General features: G+C 38.1%; 1 protein-coding gene across 2 annotated transcripts in view; it reads left to right on the top strand.

The window, feature by feature from the left end:
- CEP192 (centrosomal protein 192) overlaps window positions 1-18,116 on the top strand; it is a 127,769-nt gene that overhangs the window by 58,096 nt on the left and 51,557 nt on the right. For both annotated transcript variants that reach the window (XM_043559424.1, XM_043559423.1), the window contains exons 17-21: window positions 2,689-3,511; window positions 3,606-3,732; window positions 12,333-12,501; window positions 14,602-15,523; window positions 16,724-16,872. In XM_043559424.1, coding sequence (XP_043415359.1) covers window positions 2,689-3,511; window positions 3,606-3,732; window positions 12,333-12,501; window positions 14,602-15,523; window positions 16,724-16,872 — 2,190 coding nt within the window. The remainder of the gene's footprint in view (window positions 1-2,688; window positions 3,512-3,605; window positions 3,733-12,332; window positions 12,502-14,601; window positions 15,524-16,723; window positions 16,873-18,116) is intronic.

The raw sequence follows: 18,116 nt of genomic DNA, 5'->3' as shown, positions 1-18,116 counted from the left end.
TATTCATTATGAATCTGGCAGTATTTGCTTGAAAAATTTCGAGGCTATGTTTTTAGGTACGTACAAATTAGAATTGTTTCTGGTGAATCGAACCTTCTGTCATTGTGCATGACTGCCTTTGTCTGTAGTTATGCATTATGCTTTAAGCCTAATCTGATATTAATATAGGTAATACCAGCTTTCTTTCTTCAGTGTTTAATTATTTAGTGTTTGCATGTTATATCTTTTTTATTTTGCTTTTTAACCTTCTATATCTTCATATTTTAGATGTGTCTCTTAAAAGTACATAGAAGTGGATTTTATTTTTTAACCAGTTTCACAGTCATTCTTTCTTTCTTACATTTAATGGAATTACCAATATATAGGCATTTAATTCTGGTCTTTTTATTCACTTTCATTCTTTTTTTTGGTATATTCTTGTGGACTTTTTAGAAGTATTTTTTTATATTACTCCAGTTTCCTCCCTTTGTTAATTTGGTGATTGTATATTATTTTCCTGTTATTTTAGTAATTACCTAAGAAATTATAACCTGTTTTCTTTGATTACTAATGTTTAATAAAAATTGAAATTTGTTCTTTTTCTTACCTCTTAGTTAACAGGACCAAAAAACACTGTGTATTCCACTTCAGTCTTACAAGTTACTATTGTTTTATATTTTAATTCTGTATTTAAACCCTATAAGCCATTTGATGAAGGTTGTGGTGACTGCTATTATATACAAAACCAATATGCATCTCTGACTTTCCATCTGAAATTTTATTTTGCTTGAAAAATATCCTTATAATTTCTTTTAATAAGGGTCTACTGGTAACGGATTCTGTTTTTATCTCTAAAAAAATCTTTATTTCACCTTTATTCTTAAAGCATATTTTTGTTTAGTATAGACTTCTATGTTAAAAGCAACTTTTAGCAATTTGAATATATTATTTCATATTTCATTTAAAAAGTTTTCTATCAATCTTATTGCTAACTTTATTAAAGATAATATATCTTACTTCTGCCTTCTTTAAACGTTTTTATCTTTGGTTTTTAATCTGTTTTGCTGGGATGTGCTTAGATACCTTTTGTTTTATCCTGTTTGGGGTTTGTAGGCCTTCTTGAATCTTGGGTTGTTGACTTTCATAAGTTTTAGAAAATTTGCAGCCAGTTTATCTTCAAATAAACTTTTTGTTCTATTTCTCTCCTTTTTCTTCTGAGGGTTCAGGTACAGGTATGTTAGACTTTCTCAGAGTATCCCTTTTTCCTGTTCTCTCTGTTCTATTGTGTATTTTCTTTTACTTTCTCTTTTATGGTTCATTCTGAATATTTTTTCAGACTTCTAAGTCTCATTCTTTTTTCACTTGAGTCCAAGTTGTTGTTAAATCTATCCACTGAGTTCTTAATTTGTTATTGTATTTTTCAACTATATAATCTAATGTATATTTAGTTCTTTATAATTTCTAGTCCTCTGTGTTCTCAATATTGTCTTTTATTTCCTTAAGTATAATTTTAGATCTTATGTTTTAGATTTATATGTGTTTTAGATTCTGATAACTCCATTGTCTGTATATCCCCCATGGGTCTCTGTCTCTGGGATTTGGGTCACTTTATCTTGGAACATCATGTGTCATTCATTGATGGAGGGGGTGTATTTTTACAGGAAAAGTTATTGAAATGATTTGAGGCCATGGGAGTTATAATCTTCTAGACAGGGTTTATGTTTGCTTCTGACATGAGTGAGGAATGCTAGCAATCTCAGATCATTTTAGTCTAGTTACTGAGATTGAACTGATTGGAGCCTGGCCCTCAGTCCTTATGAGAACCAGTCTAATTTTGGTTTCCCTTTTCTCTAGGGTGTAGTCATTTGTGGTCTCATACTAAAGCATGGATGTTTTGCAGGGCTACACCCTCCCCCTCATTATTGGTCGACAGTGAACTCTTTTTATACCCTCACCACCATAAGAACAGCTTTGCTGAGCTGCTTCTTAAAGTCGTGTCCACAGCCTTTTCTTGAAACAGTAGATCCCCATAGGGAAGAGCATCCTCATTACTGGCTTCACCTCTCTGGGATTGTTGCTTCTTTTGGATTCTGACCCCATCGTTTTTGTTTCTTTTTTAGCTCTCCAGTGCCTTCTAAGAGAAGCTTCTGGATATGCTCTCCAGTTCTAATTGTTCTCAGCCAGAGTTGGTTTCCATCATTTAGTCTGCTATTACTGGAGATAGAAGTCTTAACTTGCATTTTTGTATTAAATACATCTGTGTTTTTTGCTGTTAGTTCCATTTCCATTGTTTGCCCATGGTTCTTATTTGTGTCTTCTTAATAAGTAATTCCAACGGTTGAATGAAATTGCCAAGAATTATGCTTGGAATCACAATGGTTCAGTGATTTCGCAATCTCAATATATTAATTTTTTGTTTTAAATTACTGTCTGGTTCAGTTTTAACATCTTTTTAGCATCTCTTTAACTCCTGAAGTTTTTTTTTTTTTGTTTTTTGTTTTGGACAATTGATAATCTAATTTTGTGGGTAAACCAGGACTCTGTAAGTAAAGTTGATAGTAGCTGTCTTTTTAAGTTACAGTATTAATTGGTATTACCATTAATTTCTTGTTGCTATTAAATCTTATGTAATGTCTAAAGATTAAATTAATATGTACATGTTCATGGAAAGGAGGTAAATTTATCTGATGTGAATTTTCTCATTTCTAGGACACTTCCTTCATGAGTAGCAAACCCCAAAGATACAAAAGCAAGCCACTTACTGGTGGTGATTCTGTACTTAGGATAAGCACCATTGCTTCAGCCATTGCAGATGCATCAGTGAGTACTGATCCTTCCCAACTTGCTGCCATGATCAAGGCACTTTCAAATAAAACCAGAGAGAAGACTTTACAGGAAGACGATAAACAAAAGGACTATTCCATTGTGTCTCAGTTTGTGCCTAATGATACAGAAAAAAGTAATGGATCCAGCATGTTTGATATGGAGAAATACCTTAAAAAAACAGAAGTTAGTAGGTGTGAAGGTGGGCTGGAAAACTTTTCAAGAGCTGGTGTGTCTGATATTTGGGATTTATCTTTACCAAAAGAACAGACTACACAAGATATCCATACAGTGGACTTAGATGCTGCTAATATAAGGGAACCAGAAAAAAATACAGCATGTACTTTTTATGGTGGAAATGGAGAGCACAAGAATCAAGAATCATTTAGAGCAAGCTCTCCAAATTCAATTCTTACAAATAGAGAAGAGAGTGAAAGTGCAATAGTTGATGTGAAGACATACCCTATTGATAACAAATTACCAGATATTGGCCATCACAAAACAGCCACCTCAGTATGCACTCCAATACCTAATAATTATTCATTAGTAAAGAACCCCGGAGTAGCATCCGTTTGGATGTCAGAAGAGTGTGAAGAAATACAAAATAATAGAGAAAATCAGAGCCAAAATGAGTATCTTAGTGAAGGAAGCAACAGTGAAAAACATGTGACTTTTGGAAAACATTCCATAATTGTGCCTAAAAATGTTGGTAAGTGTCGAAGTAATTGGTCACATTTGCAAAATTGCACACAAGTGGTGTATTTTGTTGTTGTTCTCATTGGAAAATAACACCTTTCTGGTAGATTTGAAAAATCACTCTCCTGAGCATGGTGAACACAGCTCAGAGGACGACCAGGAAAGCTTCAGACCTTCCTCCTCTCCACTGAGTCATTCTTCTCCTAGTGAAATATCTGGAACAAGTTTATCAGGGTAGGTGCTTACCTTTTGTTTTCCTTTTTCTTTAATAAAAATATATGTTCAGTATAAGAAAATTAGAAAAAGTGTGAAGAAGAAAAATAATCATTTATAGGTTCATTTCTCAGAGGTAAGTATTGTAAATACTTTGTGAATTTGTTTCAAGCCATTTTTCTGTGTAAATTCTTATTCACTTATTTATGATGATTCTTTGTATATTTAAGAGGAAATTAGTAATGTTACAGTCTGCACAATGAATCAGGAATGGATTATTTGATGGTTCTGGTGGATAGTGGTAAATACTACAACATTTTACTGTGTTTTGCCAGTTAATTGTATTGTTTGTTTGCCATTTTAATGATACAGAGATGAACAACTTTGCCCTTAATTTTTTTTTCTGTGTTTTGACTGATTTCTTAAGGATAGATCTCTAGAAGAGAAATTACCAGGTCAGGAAATTATTAGTGAATTATTTTCTGAATAGGTCTTAAAGACTTGCATTCTCACCATCAGTCATGGTAAGAGTATCCATTTCACTGTTTTCTTATCAGCATTAACAAAAATTTTTTTTAGTGTTTATTCATTTTTTGATAGACAGAGCGTGAGTGGGGGAGGGGCAGAGAGAGAGGGAGACACAGAATCCAAAGCAAGCTCCAGGCTCTGAACTGTCAGCACAGAACCTGAGTGGGGCTCGAACTCACAGACCGTGAGATCATGACCTCAGCTGAAGTCGGACGCGCAACCAACTGAGCCACCCAAGTGCCCCTTCTTATCAGCATTTTAAATAGCTTAAAGTTTTGGATATATATATATTTTTTTATCTTGTAGTGTTAATTTGATTTTTTTAATACTAATGAGATTGGCAAATAATTTTTCAAGGGTTAGAAGAAGAATCATAGTATTTCATAGGTTTTAACTCAAGCCAATTTAACCATGTTCTTAAAAACCAAGTTTTAAGAACATTTTAAAATGTAATTTTTTTAGGGGTGCCTGGGTGGCTCAGTTGGGTAAGCATCCAACTTTGGCTCGGGTCATGATCTCACAATTCATGGGTTCAAGCCCTGCATCTTGGCTCTGTACTGACAGGTCAGAGCCTGGAACCTGCTTCGGATTTTGTGTCTCCCTCTCTCTTTGCCCTCCCCCCTCCTGCCCCCACTTGTGCTCTGTCTGTCTGTCTGTCTCTCTCTCTCTCTCTCTCTCTCAAAACAAATAAACATTAAAAAAATTTTTTTTAATAAATAAAATGCAATTTTTTTAAAGTGCCATAATTTGCATTATATACATATATAAGTATATGTGTATGTATAATTTTTGAAGAATGTAAATTTACTGCTTTGTGAAATGTATGTATATGTAGTTATGTGTAGATGCACTCGTGCGCCTCTGTATATTTCCCTTCATTACTGTGTTCCTTGTCTGCCTAGTTCCCCAATGCCTTCACCAGGGAGCTGCTGTTATTAGTTTCTTAGGTATCTAGAGTTTCTTTATGCATTCATAACCAAATATGAATATATATTCTTGTTGGCTTCACTTTTTATACTCAATATAGGGTCCTTTACACACTCCTCAATGTTTTGCTATACAAGGTTACTTTTGTTATACAAGCTTCGTCTGTATTATAGTCATTCTGTTCATGTGAAATAGATACATGTGAAATAGATATATGTAGGATACATGCCCATAAATGAGATTATTGAATCAAAGAGTATTTGCATTCGTGTTCATATTTAAATTAGTACAACCACTCCATAGAGATTGTATTGATATAATTTTCCCACCAACAGTTTGAGAGCCTGTTTTCCCACAGCCTCATCAGCAGAATGTTTATAAAACTTTTTGATGGTTGATATTTTGATAGGTGAAAAAAACAGTGTTTCAACATGACTTTAATTCATGTTTTAGGAGTGATGGTGAGCATCTTTTCCTCTATATGTGTGTTTCCATGAATAGATACTTTGTAGATACAAAGTATCTGATAGATACTGTAGATACAAAGTATCTATTCATGTTTGTTGCTCATTTTTCTGATGATTTTTAGTCTTTTTTGTCTCCAATTGTAGGGGCCTTTGATGGTCCCTACAATTACGGGCCCTATATTAGGGAGATGAATAGCCCTTTGTGATATTAGTTATAGTTCCTAGTCTTAAGAAGTTTTTTATTTCAGGGTGCTTGGGTGGCTCAGATGGTTAAGCCTCTGACTCTTGGTTTCGGTTCAGGTCATGATCTCACAGTTCATGGGTTCGAGCCCCACATCAGGCTCTGTGCTGACAGCAAGGAGCCTGCTTGGGATTCTCTCTCTCCCTCTCTGCCCCTCCCACACTCATGCTAAAAAAAAAATATATATATACTTTTTTTAAAGAAGAAGGTTTTTGGGGCGCCTGGGTGGCTCAGTCGGTTAAGCGTCCGACTTCGGCTCAGGTCATGATCTCGCGGTTCGTGAGTTCAAGCCCCGCGTCGGGCTCTGTGCTGACAGCTCAGAGCCTGGAGCCTGTTTCCAATTCTGTGTCTCCCTCTCTCTCTCTGACCCTCCCCTGTTCATGCTCTGTCTCTCTCTGTCTCAAAAATAAATAAACGTTTAAAAAAATATTTAAAAAAATAATAAAAATAATAAAAAAATAAAAAAGAAGGTTTTTTTGTTTTTTTTTTTTACTTTGCTTGTATTTTCTGCCATATAGTAAGTTTACTATTAAATTTATACATTTTGCTTTTTATGGCTTTATGAAAGATCTTTTATATGTTTCTCTATTGAAGGATGTTAATAAACAGCAATTGAAAGATGTTAATAAACAGAAAAACTTGCCTAAACAGTAAAATTATAAAAATTTTCAATATTTAAAAAATTTTTTTGAGTGTTTATTTACTTTGAGAGAGAGAGAGAGAGAGAGAGAGAGAGCAAGTAGGGCAGGAACAGAGAGAGGGAGACACAGAATCCGAAGCAGGCTCTGAGCAGTCAGCACAGAGACTGACATGGAGCTCGAACTCACGAGCCCTGAGATCATGACCTGAACCAAAGTTGGACACTCAGCTGACTGAGCCTCCCAGGCACCCCAAAAATTTTCAATATTTTGGAACAGGTTGAAATTGTATCTAATTTCAAAGTTAACTATCAAGTGTTTCTCTAACTGCCATTGAAGTTTTGCATACTCATCTGTAACGGTATGGGTAAGCTAGAGCTTAATATCAGTGGAGGGCTTAATAATTTCCAGTTTCAGTTATTCATATATAAGTTCATCTTGCAATACTTTTTCATATACGCAGCCACCTCTTATTTAATGGTTCATGTTTACAAAACATTAGAAGTCTCCAGCCCAACCACATTTGAAGGTCATCTGACCCTGACATCAGTGGATGTCATCCACTGATTTTTCTCCTACATCTCCTCCCTGAATTTGTAAAGTTATCGAGTATTTATCTTTGTATCATTAAATACACTTCTGCTTCTGACACTTGTTTTAAAGGCTTTTAAATGATGTTCTTTGAGTTCCAGCTGTGTTAGTTTCCCATAGCTGCCATAACAGTGTCACCAACTGGGTGGCTTAACACAACAGAAAGGTACTGTCTCATACTCTGTAGGTGGGAAGTTCAGGGCCATGTTGTCTCTGAAGCTTTTGGGGGAGGGGGGTGCTTGGCTGGCTCAGCTGGTATAGCATACAACTCTTCTTATTTTTAGTTTTATTTAAAAAAAATTTTTTTTAATGTTTATTGTTGACACAATGCGAGAGACGGGGAGGGGGGTGCTTGGCTGGCTCAGCTGGTGTAGTGTGCAACTCTTTATTTTGTTTTATTAAAAAAAAATTTTTTTAATGTTTATTTTTGAGACCATGTGAGAGAGTGCAAGCAGCAGAGGGGCAGACAGAGGGAGAAACAGAATCTGAAGTGGGTTCCAGGCTCTGAGCTGTCAGCCCAGAGCCTGACGTGGGGCTTGAACTCACAAACCGTGAGATCATGACCTGAGCCGAAGTTGGACGCTTAACCAGCTGAGCCACTCAGGCGCTCCATACGGTGTGCAACTCTTGATCTCGAGCTTGTGAATTCCAGCCCCACATTGGGTGTACAGATTACTTAAAAATAAAAAAGTCCTTAAACTGAGGCTTTTAGGGGAGGATCCTTCCTTACCTCTTCCAGCTTAGGGTAGTCCTGGGTGTCCCCTGGCTTGTAGATGAATTACTCTAATCTCTGCCTCTGTATTCACATGGCTGTCTTGTGTCTTTTTGTCCAGAGTTCTCTCTTACAAGGACACCATTCACATTGGATTGAGGGCCCAGCCTACTCCACTATAACCTTATTTTAATTAATTACATCTGTAGTGCCCCCATTTCCAACCAAGGTCACATTCTGAAGTACTGGGTGTTAAGACTTTAACATACATTTTTTGGGGAAACAGCTCAACCCATAATAGTGTTTGTGACCAATGAGACAATTAGAGAATTTATTCTCATGTTCTTTCCCTTTCTACTTTTTTCTTTTAGGTACGTAGTTTCTCTGTTGGCATTTCATTTACATTTTGATTCATCACTGTATCCTACACTTGTTTAGTTTTTATTCTGTATTTAAATATATTCATTTTTAGCCATTAGGTGTTTCCTCTCTTGACTGAAGTATGTTCTGTGGTAATTTGCTCAGAGGACAGAGGGAACAATACTCCCTAGGCTCTTTTATGTTCCATAGTTAAACCTGTGTCTTTTGTAATGGAAGTATGGTGTGCTCTGTTTAAAATCTTTGGCTTATGCTTTCCTCCCTTAAGATTTTTGTAGGGATTGCTTTACTGTCGCTGTAGAATGTAGGAGGGAAATCTGAGTCATCCCAATTCTTTCTGTCTCAGAATTGACTTGATCTTTTTGTAAGCTTATGCCAAAGATGCCTTATCTTTCAAGTCTAGTTTAATTTTAGTAGGCTCTATCTCTATGTTGACTCTTCGTGGTTACTTTGTGCCATCACACAGTATACCATTCAGTATGTGGATTCAAGCATTTAAGGAAGGGAAAATTTTTTTGAATTACTTGTTAAAGTACGATCCTGCTCCATCACCTTACTGCCCCCAGGGCTCTAGAGATTCCTGTGTGGGATCTATTTTGCTTGACATCTGCATTTATTTTCTCTTTAATCGTTTAAGAACTTACTATTTTGGAAAAATTATAGATCCACAGGAGGTTACAAAGATACTGTAGAAGGATTCCCATGTCCCCTTCACCAAGTTTCCCCTAGTGGTTACATTTCTTATAATTATAGCATGGTGTCACCATCAGTGAGTGTATGGGTAGAATTCAGTGTCATTTTATCACAGGTATGAATTCATGTAACAACCACCACCACAATGAAAGATACAGAACTTCACCACCACCACCATGATCTGACTGTTTCTTAATTTCTGTTTCATCTTGTTTGCATTTCACATGTTTGATCTCTGCATTCCTTACAATGTTTTCTGCAATGTCTCTTCCCTCTGTGTACTTTTCCAATTTCATCTTGTTTTCTGTGGTTTTGATATTTTTAATTGTATGTGAAGGTATTTAATGAAAGCTATCAGTATAAAGACTTACATTTTTTCCTTCATAGTACCCTTGGTCAGACACAAAATGCTGGCTGGACCCACCCAATTTTTCTTGTGCTCCTGAAAAAATATACTTCTCTATTATGTGTAGGAAATATACTTAGGGAGATACTAAAGTTTTTCATGAAGTTGGTATATGTTCAGATATTTTGAATGAGGGTATCATGTTTACCTTTCTAAAGTGATCATGGAATTGGTAAGCTTACGCCACATGGGTAAGCTAGCCAGTTACCTGCACCCTCACCTGTTAGCCTGGGACAAAACAACAGGCCTTAATGAGAAAAGGCCAATTTAGAAGTGGGTAAATGTGCTCTGAATTAACATTGCTGGGGAAAATACAAGGAGAGTGATGGTATGTTGTCGAGTTGCTCAGCATACGTATTTTCCTGCCATCGCCACCAAAGTAAATACTGGTTGAGATCTCTCGATCAGTCTGTGACATGAAATTAATCCATGAATCATTTTGGGTGCGGTTTAGCCTACTAGCAAGCTTATTGTCCAAGTTTTGGCCCACTCCTAACCCAATTTTAGGATTTAACAGTATGCGTTGTTGTATTATATTTTTACTGATGTATAATTAACATGTAGTAAAATACACAGATCATAAAGATTTCGGTCAGTGGATTTCTGACACTTACGTACACTTATTTAAATACCCCCTGCCCGCCGGGGTGCCTGAGTGGCTTAGTCGGTTGAGTGTCCAACTCTTGATTTCTCCTCTGGCCATGATCCCAGCGTTGTGGGATCAAGCCCTGTGTCAGATTCCGCGCTGAGCATGGTGCCTGCGTGGGATTCTCTCTCTCTCCCTCTGCCCCTCTCTCTCACTTGTGTGCTTGCTCTAATAAAAATTAAAAAAAAAATAAATACCACCTTCTAAAAGATATAGCACATTTACATCCCCACCCCCCGCCCCCGCCCCATTAACAATCCTTTACCTTTTTCAAGTCAATTCTCCTCCTCCTTCCCTGGCCCCACCCTAGCATTCACTTTCTGTTCCATATCACCATAGTTTAGTTTTGTCTGTTCTTGCATTTTATTTCAGTGGAATCATACATTTTTCTGTGTCTAGCTTCCTCTGCTTAACATGTTTTTGAGATTGATCCTGTGGTTGCCTGTACCAGTAACTCCTTGTGCTCATGGCTGCATAGCACTCCATCACATTACTATGACCGTGCCGTGTATCTGTTCCCCTGTTGCACAACATGTGTTTTTGTTCCAGCCTTGTTTCTAGCTCTGTTTTAGGTTCCTACTACAGCCTTCTTCTCTCTTTTTTCCCTCCTCAACTTCAAATGCCTATATCAGTCTCAGTTGATTTTCCTGGGTTATGCTAACCTCTGCATACATAATTCTTTCTTCAAGTTTTGTTTTCTGTTACCTTTGATTGTTGGTTGTGTTCCATCTATTCCCCCTTCCTTTTGAGAACCCTGGTTTCCCATTAGTGGACACTGTCTTCTCTGGTCATCTATGACTGTTTTCTTTTTCCTAATTTTCATTTTTTTATACATTCACTCTGTATGATGGTGTAGCTGCTCAAGTGTTTACACTCTGCATCGTTGATTTTCTCTAGTATCAATTATGCTTTTTGTTCCTAGATAGACTAATTTTGTATACATTTACTTTTATTGAAGTCATCCTTTTTTATTATGATAAAATGAGTGTGATTTTTTTTTGAGCGGGATATTTTTATTCTTTTTCTCTAGTTTCTGCCATCTTGTATTCCTTTAAGTGTTTTTTTTTTTTTTTTTTTTTTTTTTAACTCATGGTTTACTGTTGGTCAAAATTTTCATCTGTCCAGTGGCAATATTTTTTTGGTGAGTGTACTTTTTCTGATAAGTTTTGCTGTTCATTAGCATTCCTGTTAGCTGATCTTCCACCTACTTTCCAGCAGGTTCATAGGACTGATTTAGACCTTCTAATTCCAGAACCACCTTTGTGTCTCCATATGGCTAGCTCCTTGGCAGTTTTGGGATTCCTTTGAAGTTTGACATCTCAACTGAAATTTCTCTCTTTATTTCCATGCATTCTTACAGTTCACTTGTCATTACTTGAAGTAATAACCCAAAGTACATTTGTTCCTTTCCTTTTTTTAATGAGTTTTTAAAAATTTATTTATTTTGAGAGAGAGCACACATGAACGAGTGCGCGAGCAGAGGAGAGACAGAGAGACAGAGAGAGAGAATCCAAGAAGGCTCCACACTGTCAGCACAGAGCCCCATGCAGGGCTCGAGCTCACAAACCATGGTATCATGACGTGAGCTGAAATAAAGAGTTGGACACTTAACTGACTGAGCCACCCAAGCATCCCTCTAATCTTTTTTTTTTTTTAATGTAATGAACATCTTTCTGAGTCAAAGGATAGTACTCAACAGCATGATTTAAAATGGCTGCATAGTGTTTTATTGTGTGTTTGTGCCATAATTTCTATAGCCTAATTTCTCCTATATGATTAGGATTTCTTGCTTTATTAAAGGATGACATACCCTTTTGACAAAGTCTTTATAAATAGCATTGATTTTTTTCCTTAGGATTAATTCCTAGGTGTAGAATGTCTGAGTCAAAATGATATGCATTGCTTTTTTTTTTGACATGCATTGCTTAATTGCTCAGCCAAAGGTTGTTTCACTTCATATTCCGCTCAGCGGTGTATGACTGATACCATTTCTTTGCACTTATATATGTGATTCTTTTTTTCATCTGTACTCTTTGAGGGCAGGAATTTTTGAACACTCTGCTCCTTGCTTTATATCAGGTATTCAATAAATGTTTATCAAATAAATGACTAGCATTGTTCTGTGACTGTATATGAAGTTTATTAATGAAAATGCCACAACCTTTTTCTTAACAATAGTTTACCAAGTACTTTATTCAATAGGGATATGATTTATAATTTTAGATAATTAAGGTAAAAAAAAAAGAATCCATGATTGAGATATTATATATGGCAGCTAGAGCAGAGACTATAGATTAACAAACTTGTAGGCAAGCAGAAATGGCTTTTTGTCAGTCTAGATAATGTTAAATAAGGGAATGGAAAACTCTAATCATGAGATGTTCTCCCTTTTAGGTGTGCTTCAGAGTCTTCTGGTTCAGCAGCTCATCAGAAGCTTCCCTGTGAGAGTGAGTTGTCTCAGTTGGTGTGTCCACAAGCTAGTGTGAGTAGGCTGACTTATGTGTCTGAACAAGAGAGCACCTGTCCCACTCTAGCCTCAGATCATTGCCTTGAGGACTGCAAGGTGGGCAGCATTTCTGTTATTTCTTCATTAAGGCTTATGCTTTAAAGTATTACTGATGTAGGAGTCAGACTGAAATTTAGGCCTATGTAATTTCTGTTGCTGTTTTACCTTTAGGGTGTGTGTGTATATATGTGTGTGTGTGTGTGTGTGTGTGTGTTTTGATCAAACAGCTACTCATGTCGAGTAGGCACTAGATGTACACAAGTATTTTAGTATCTGCCTCTAAAAGCTTCTAGTCTGGTGGGGGACACTTACCAGATATACTGTAATGAAGTACACTGTGATCCACCTAGGTATGCTGTGGGATTCAGGAGGAGGTAACTACAAATCTGACTGGACTTGGTGATGGTTCAACAAAGGTTTATGGGAGGGATAAATAATGTATTGAAACCATATTTTGCAGAATTACTTGGCAGGGAGGAAGCAGACGAATGAGGGAAGATATGGAGTTGTACAATAGAAGGCTGCAGTGAGTCATACATGGGGATGGGGAGAGGCCAAACCATGAAGAGTCTTGGATGTAAAATTCGGGAGTTTGAAGGCTCTTAAGCAGGACACCGACATGACCTGTATTAATTTTTTAAAAGCTCATTAGAACCAGGAGGATTTGACACCAGACTGCTGTAGTCAGTCAGGCAAGAGACGCTGTGGGCTTGGATTAAGCTAGTGGCAGTGACGATAGGAGAGAAGCAGGTAGATCTGAGGGATTTATGTGGGAGAAACTAGATTTTATTATCTGTGTGTGTGTGTGTGTGTGTGTGTGTGTGTGTGTGTGTTTTGTGAATATGATAGTATTCAGTTTTTTAATGAGCTGAATGAATATAACTATTGCTTGCAATACAGTCCTCCTCCACTAACCCATTACTAAATATATCCACTAAAGTTACTATATATATGATGTCATGTTGGACAAATCCTTGAAAGCTGTCATTTTGATGGTGCTGTTAAATGTTGGGTCTTTATGTACTTAGTATAATACAGGCTGAATTATGGAGTTAGATGGGCTCTCCTCTGCTACTTTCTGAGATAGACTGTAGCTTCCTCTTTCTTCATCTGTAAGGAGAGACAGTGATGTGAAAACAGGGCTTGGCACCAAGAAGTCACCACTGAATACATACTGGCTGTTATTTATTTTTATTGATTTGATTGGTTGATGATATCTGGCAAATAACCTGGTCTTTGTTTATTAATGTCTCTATCTGTTTGGTATAAGAAAAATTTCCAAACCAAGTGCCAAGAATAGTCAGTGAGGGTTAAGTGCATCTTAACTTGTACGTAAATTCCAGTTGGTTGACCCTGCAGAGCTGTAGATGTCACTCCTATGGTGATGCATTATCATGAAATGAATATATGAACATTGCGGCTGTTACTTCTTATTTAAGAAAACAGAACCACATAATCTTAGACATCAGAAAAGAGTGCTCATAGAAATCAGCATGGAGGCGCCTTGGTGGTTCAGTCTGTTCAGAGTCTGACTCTTGATTTCAGCTCAGGGTGTGATCTTGCAGTTCATGGGATTGAGCCCTGTGTTGGGCTCTGCACTGACAGTGCTGAACTGAATATGCTTGGGGATTCTCTCTTCCTCTCTCTCTGCCTCTCCCCAGCTTGTGCATGCACACGCTCTCTCAATAAAAAAGAGATTAGCATCTTCAAGCATAACAGCAGTATAGACAAACAATGGGGTGGGAGAGCCTGTGAGTTACATTGATTATTTCTGAACTCATGTCGATATCACTTGAAAGCTTGCTCACCCCCAACTCCTGTGTTATTAATTTACTTAGATTTTAATTGTACTTCTTATTGTAGTTCCAGGAAAACAATCCCTTAAATTTAACGAAAGTACTTGTCTCTGGTCCTTTATCTGTGTAAATTTGTCAGAGATGTAATTGGTATATATCTCTTTAGTCTCCTCATAATGATTTCTGTGAAACAACTGTACACTTTTCTAACTTTTAATCTTGCATTTCACAGCTGTAAAAAGTTGGCCTTTTTTTTTTCAGAGTTAATGTCATGTAGGTTTTTTTTATTTGAGATTATATCAGCATGGTTTGAATTTGTAACGGTTTGTGGGTTATTTAACATTTTATTTGTCACACACAGAGTGATGTCACCAGTGAATTGAGTACCACAATTATTCAAGCCAGTCCAGTTCCATCAGAGGAACAGGCTGTGGAAAAACTGACAGAAAAAGGTTCATTTCAAAGTAGAAGTAAAGGAGCACTATCGTATATTATCCAAAAAGACTCAGATACAGGCAATGTGGCAGAAACGACTTCTCTGAGTAGCAAACCTGAAGATGCAAAACCTTACTTTAGGTTGAGTGAAGATCTTTCCTCCAAGAGTGGAGATCTATCGGAAGCCAGTGCAGTCGGGTTGACCTCTCACCCCACTGAATTGGACCAGATGGGCCTGGCTCTACTGAGCAAGACAGGTCTCACCCGCCCAGCCATGTCAGCGGTGCCACACCTCCCTGTGTCACGTCAGGCTTCTGTGAATGAAAGTGAAAGAGTATCCTCTGAAGATACGCTAACTGCCAGCAGTGCAGTAAGTAGCCAGATTCCTCATCGGATGGCCCCTGGAAACGAGGGCGCCCCTATTCCCAGCACCATGGCTCGTGGCTCTGCTCCTGAGATGCAGAACGTGCCCACTGCACTTCCTACACTCTTGACTCAACATTCTTTTACCACGGCTCCCTTTGCCCAGCACTATTTAGGAACACTGTCTTCAGCTGGAAATGTTGTTTTGCCTCAGTGCCATGCTGGCAGCGCCACTGTCTGTGGATTTTCGGGAAGCTGTCCTTATTCTGCTGTTGCAGGAGAGCATGTTCAGAACTCTGTGGCCATGGGAATTTGTCTAGGGCAAAATACCAGCTCTGGATTGATGGGTACCTCTTCCCTTTATAACCCATATTCTAATGCCTTAAATCAGAATCTTCTAAGTACAGCAAAACCCTTTCCCGTGCAGTCCGTTGGTACAAACTGTGGAATTGAACCATGGGATTCAGGAATGCCGTCAGGATTTGGTAAGATGTTTTTCCTCTGTTACTGCTAATTGTCGCTTGCTGTTATTGAAAAATTGTGTTTTCTCAAACGAGGCCACAAGACTAGTTTGTTTCAGGGAGATACTGGTTGGCCTGAATTTCTCTTAAGTTTTATTCTTTGTTCTCAATTGAAAGCACAGACCATGATATATTTCTGTGCAAGGGTTCCAACATGGCTTTAGAAAAGCATGAACACTTAATGCAGGTGAAACTCCTGATGTCTTTGTCTTCCTGTCTTTCTTGTGCTCTGCACTTGGATTTCTGTAATTGCTTCAACAAGGAACTGTCCAGTTCAGGATTGGCTCTCTGGAGGAGTGAGTCTCCTTCCACTTAAAAAATAATTTTTTTTTAATATTTATTTATTATTGACAGAGAGGGAGACAGAGTGTGAGTGGGGAGGGGCAGAGAGAGAGGGAGACACAGAATCTGAAGAAGGCTTCAGGCTCTGAACTGTCAGCACAGAGCCCCACGTGGGGCTTGAACTCACAAACCACGAGATCATGACCTGAGCCAAAGTCAGACACCCAACTGACTGAGGTACCCAGGTGCCCCTCCTTCCTCTTTTTAAAGTCTTTTGGGGGATAACAGTTGTGGTGAGAGACAGTATCCTTCCACTTTTGTCTGCAGTGGCTGAACTGCTCCTGGATTCTTTTGCTAGAGATGGTCACTCTAAGCAGAGTTCGGTGTTGTGCATTCCCTGACATCATACACACGGCCACTGGAGTGCTGTCTTTTCTACCCCCCTGTTCTTCTCAAGGAAATTCCAAAGTTACTGCATAAGGATAGTGAAAAGATTTGGTCTTATTAAAACTGAGCAGATGTATAACTCTTGAAAGTTCGAGCCCTGTGTTGTTTCTTACTAGGTTAGGTAGTGGCTTATATTTGTGGCAGAAAAAAGGAAGAGATTACTAATAGGCAGTACATTGAAGAGTTGATTCGCTGTAAATTGTGGGTTTGATCAGTTGTACTTGTTCTTCCTGAGCTGGATACAGCAAGCAAAAATTGTTGGCCTGGGCTGAGGCTTATACAATGTCAAGGACTCCTAAAGACCCAGTGCACTTCATCCTGTAGCTCTTAGGTGTAAAATAGGTAGTCTTACATAAAAATTTCCATTTAACGAATTGTTCTTTTAATCAGATGTTTGATATCACTTGCATTTGACTACCCTCTATCTTTACCCAGGGAAAGTCAGAGTACCTGAGGAGTTGAAGTTTCCTCATGCTTGCTGTGTTGGCATTGCTTCCCAGACCCACCTTAGTGTACTTAACCCAACTGACCGCTGGCTACAGGTCAGCATTGGGGTTCTCACTGTTAGTGTTAATGGTGAAAAGGTAAGCTTTCGGTGTCTTTCTCCTGTCACTTAGCAATTGCATTTTGATTAATGTTAGATTTCTCCTTTCTCTAGTATTTCCTTTTATACTTGGGAGTCTGTCCTCCCCCCCCCTCCCCCCCCCCCCCCCCCCGCCTTGTATGCCTTCACAGAATCATTGAAATGGTATGTGAAAGAATAACATTGTGTCTTTTTCTTAGCACCTCCTTTTCTTGTAGTACTGCATTGAGAAGTGAAATGTGATTGTGGTTCTCCGTTTCTATCAGTTATTTATTTATCATTATATTTCATTGTTATTTATTCATAAAACCATGTAAATATGCTTTAAGTGCTATTTAAACCACCGAAAACTTGGATTTCTGCTATTTGTTGGTTTTGTTAAATGTGATTGAATATAAGTTACTATCATTTATCAAAAAACAAGTTATTCTTGGGACCTGTATCTTCATTCAATAAGTGAAATCTTTTTGACTAATTTATCTGATCATGTTTTTACATGATCTTTTGAAATATCTGGAAATACAATCTTAACATTAACTCTTAACAGCAAGGGTCTCTCACATGATCAGTTAGAGGTAGTAAAGTACAATACTCTAAATCTCCTTTCATGATTACAATGACAATGTAGACATGATTGAGCAGGAAAGGTGGGAAATGCGGTCAGCAGCTCCTATTTTGGAATGTCCTGGTTTTGCGACTGCCACTTGCAGATGAGCATGGGTGGATGAGTTTACTTTCTCTCTTACCTCCTGGTAAGATTTACCTGGCAAAATAAGATTGTGTCTAGGGGCTCCTGGGTGGCTCAGTCAGTTAAGTGTCTGACTTCGGCTCAGGTCATGATCTCATGATTCGTGGGTTCAAGCCCTGCGTTGGGCTCTGTGCTGACAGCTCAGAGCCTGGAGCCTGCTTCTGATTCTGTGTTTCGCTCTCTCTCTGCCCCTCCTCTGCTCATGTGCGCGCTCTCGCTCTCTCTCTCTTGCTCTCTCTCTCAAAAATAAATACACATTGAAAAAAAAAGGATTGTCTCTAGTCTCCCTCTTCCCTTTTCCTAGCCTTTCCCCTCTGATCCTGAGGTTGGATGGAAAGCATGTGATAGCAGGAAAGTGTTAAGGGTGGGAGGTAAGCTTGGAGACCCTTTTAGGGGCATGTAGGAAGTAGTGTTGCCTCTGGATGCGGGAATAGAAAAGAATGCCCTCATGTATAGTGAGGAGGGAGGGTTTGGAATGAGTCATAATCATGGACTGA

The sequence above is a fragment of the Prionailurus bengalensis genome, chromosome D3 (assembly GCF_016509475.1).
Source record: "Prionailurus bengalensis isolate Pbe53 chromosome D3, Fcat_Pben_1.1_paternal_pri, whole genome shotgun sequence".
NCBI lineage: Eukaryota > Metazoa > Chordata > Mammalia > Carnivora > Felidae > Prionailurus > Prionailurus bengalensis.
Note: the sequence above shows the minus strand (reverse complement) of the source record. Positions and strands in the feature narration are given on the sequence as shown.